The 2,189-nt window shown below is 46.1% G+C and overlaps 1 protein-coding gene across 1 annotated transcript in view; it reads left to right on the top strand.

Annotated features, from left to right (window-relative positions):
* LOC101855365 overlaps positions 1–2,042 on the top strand; it is a gene marked incomplete at its 3' end in the record, with an annotated part of 3,966 nt that extends 1,924 nt beyond the window's left edge. Inside the window, 2 exon segments of the mRNA XM_005106727.3 lie at positions 480–730; positions 1,458–2,042. Of these exon segments, the coding sequence (XP_005106784.3) occupies positions 480–730; positions 1,458–2,042 (836 nt within the window).
* Positions 2,043–2,189: the final 147 nt, after the last annotated feature.

A 2,189-nucleotide genomic window follows, 5' to 3' on the forward strand; every position in this document is an offset into this window, starting at 1 on the left:
ATTCACACAATTTGTTTTCTATTCACGTCTTTGATGATGATGATGATGATGATGATGATGATGATGGTGATGAGGAGGAGGAGGAGGAGGAGGGGGAGGAGGAGGAGATGGAGAATCAGGACAGAAAGAGTGATGGAAACAAAGGAGGAGGAAGAGATGGTGGAGGGTGAAGGGAGAGGAGGGTCGAAGATGAAGAGCATACGGAATAATATGAAGAGGAAGCATTTGAAGAGGAAGAAGAAGTGGTTAAAACAGGACCTAGACCTGGATGGCTGGTACCTCTATATATAAATTATTGATGAAAGAAGAGGAGGAAGAGGAGGAGGACTGTGATACCACGACCTCTGAGAAAAGCTACGACGAAATATATGAATTCTGAAACTAGTGACCCGCTGTCCACATACAGGTACATGTATATCTTTTTTGACAGTTTACCTTTCTTTTCCCCCCTTCTCTTTCCACCTGTCCTCATTCCGAAGGCGCGTATCGAGAACACTCGTGCAGTCAGCCTCACTGTAGAAGTTGCCAGGTCCGACTGGCCAGTTGTGAGGACCTCGAAGATGGCGTGCACCCATTCCCGGGGCGGGAGTGGACACCTTGGTTTGTCGTCTGCAAAGATGGACGCACCATGGAGCAGGGCAACTGTCAGAACGGGGCGCCCATTTTCTCACCCACGGTTCGCTCTTGCGTCACTTCCGATCTCGTGCCGAAAAGATACGGAGGGGTACAGGTATGTGGGTAGTGTGGGGAATGACAGATAAGCAAATAAATGTAGAAACCGCTTAACTGAATGAATAAATGAATGAATGAATGAATGAATCAATCAATCAATCAATCAATCAATCAATCAATCAATCAATCAATCAATCAATCAATCAAAAACGTGTCTCCTGACTTTGAGATCTGCAATTTCAGAAGGTCATGGCTGTCGGTTTGCTTTTTTTAAATTATTGTTTGCAGATTTTGTTGTTGTTGTTGTTGTTGTTGTTGTTGTTGTTGTTGTTGCTTATGTTTTGTTTGTTTACCTGCTGTTTTTAGAGAGTACACCTTTATTATAACTTACTTCCATGTTATAATTATGACCAGCTTTATATAATTCAGAGAGCAAAAGAAATCGCCTGCGCTGTGAGTTTGCATTCTTCAGCCACCACAAATCGTTGGCTGATATGTGCACTTATGTAGCCTGTTCTTCCTACTTCTTTTTATAATTAATCTTGGTATTGTCCAATGGTCTGCTCCGGAGGGGAATTTTCTGATGTTTCTCTACAACACAGCAACTCTCCAATTGTCCAAGTCTTCATCTCCTACCCCCCCCCCCCAAGTAATTAATTAATGGATAAATGAATGCATGAATACATGAATGAATGAATGAATGAATGAATGAATGAATGAATGAATGAATGAATGAAAAATGGCAATAACAATTAACAAAGAGATCCAACCTTTTTACCTTTTAGCCGATGTGCCTAGGCAGACCAGACGGCTACCACCCGGACGAGACAGGTGTCTGCCACAGTTTCTTCCGCTGCGAGGACGAGGCGTACAAGGGCTCAGCTCAGTGTCCAGAAGGTTCCATGTTCAATCCCGAGACGATCAGCTGTGAGCTCAAACCCAACATCCCTCCTTGCGGTACTGTGGCGGCCTCTGATATCCCCGTTAAACTTTGCAGAGGCCGGGAGGACGGCTTCTACGCTGACCCTTACGGCAGGTGTTCTCTGTACTACCAGTGCAAGCTTCAGCACCTCAGCGCCTACCTCAAATGTCCGCTCGGATCTTTCAACCCAACGACCAAGTCATGTGACCAAAGTCTACAGCTCCCATCTCCGTGCGGGCTGCAACCAAACCCGTGCCAGACCAGGAGCGACGGTACCTACTCCGATCTCATGGTCAACTGTATGGCCAGTCTCACTTGCAGGATGGGGTATGTCTCCAGGATTGACCCCTGTCCAGAAGGCAGGGTCTTTGATGACATCACGAAGACGTGCCAGTATCCGGAGGTGACAGAGCCGCCGTGCGGTATTGCGCCGTCGTGTAAAGGAAAGGTTAGTCAGATATGTTAATGTTATTATATTATACAGCCTCCTCCCCGGCCCAACTCTCTCTCTCTATCTCTCTCTCTCTCTCTCTCTCTCTCTCTCTCTCTCTCTCTCTTCTCTCTCTCTCTCTCTCTCTCTCTCTCTGTCTCTCTC

The sequence above is a fragment of the Aplysia californica genome, unplaced genomic scaffold (genome assembly GCF_000002075.1).
Source record: "Aplysia californica isolate F4 #8 unplaced genomic scaffold, AplCal3.0 scaffold00553, whole genome shotgun sequence".
NCBI lineage: Eukaryota > Metazoa > Mollusca > Gastropoda > Aplysiida > Aplysiidae > Aplysia > Aplysia californica.